General features: G+C 64.2%; 1 protein-coding gene across 1 annotated transcript in view; it reads right to left on the bottom strand.

Annotated features, from left to right (window-relative positions):
- Positions 1-667, bottom strand: part of LOC104081427 (membrane primary amine oxidase-like) — a gene marked incomplete at its 3' end in the record, with an annotated part of 2,962 nt that overhangs the window by 1,986 nt on the left and 309 nt on the right. Inside the window, exon 2 of the mRNA XM_009584178.1 lies at positions 5-661. Coding sequence (XP_009582473.1) covers positions 5-661 — 657 coding nt within the window. The remainder of the gene's footprint in view (positions 1-4; positions 662-667) is intronic.

The raw sequence follows: 667 nt of genomic DNA, 5'->3' as shown, positions 1-667 counted from the left end.
CCAAATGCGATGCTCCAGCCCTGGAAGGTGACACGGTTGTCCCTGATGCTGTAGCGGGGACCCTGGGGCTCGTACTGCAGCGGCCCTGGGGAGCCGGGCGGGCGCCGGGGTCTCATTGAGCCCAGCACCGCTTCAGCCTGGGGCTTCTCGATCCTGACAACGTCCAGCAAGTTGGCCACAAATGCATCCTCCAGATCCCCCGTGCTGGCGAAGTACCGGCCATTGTAGAAGACTTGGCGCAGCCACCAGTGGGAGATGCGGAGGTCCCCATGCTCCACTAGCACCTCCAGCCCCACCGGAAAGAGGTAGTAGCCAGTGCCGGCCACGTTGTGGAATAGGACAAACCAGGTCGCGCGGTCGCCGGACTTGAAGCCCCGCGGGGCTGTCGTGAGGATGGCCAGGTTGGTCCCGTCAGACTCGCAGCATGCAGCGAAAAAGCGCGGTGCCTTTCTCAGCTCCCTCTGGATGAGGGCATTGATATCCATGTACTCCTTGCCAGTAACGGGTCTGCGGTGGTACGGCACCTTCCCCCCGTACTTCTGCACCGTGACATCCCGGTGATACGCCGGCGTCGGCAGCGGACCCACCACGTACTCCGTGACGTTGGGGTCTGGCTGGTTCCCAAAGTACAGCACAGCCAGCGCCTCCCGGGAGGGGCGAGGCCCCC

The sequence above is a fragment of the Fulmarus glacialis genome, unplaced genomic scaffold (assembly GCF_000690835.1).
Source record: "Fulmarus glacialis isolate BGI_N327 unplaced genomic scaffold, ASM69083v1 scaffold17068, whole genome shotgun sequence".
Taxonomy (NCBI): domain Eukaryota; kingdom Metazoa; phylum Chordata; class Aves; order Procellariiformes; family Procellariidae; genus Fulmarus; species Fulmarus glacialis.
The sequence above is the reverse complement of the archived record's forward strand: the minus strand, read 5'-3'. Positions and strand labels throughout refer to the sequence as shown.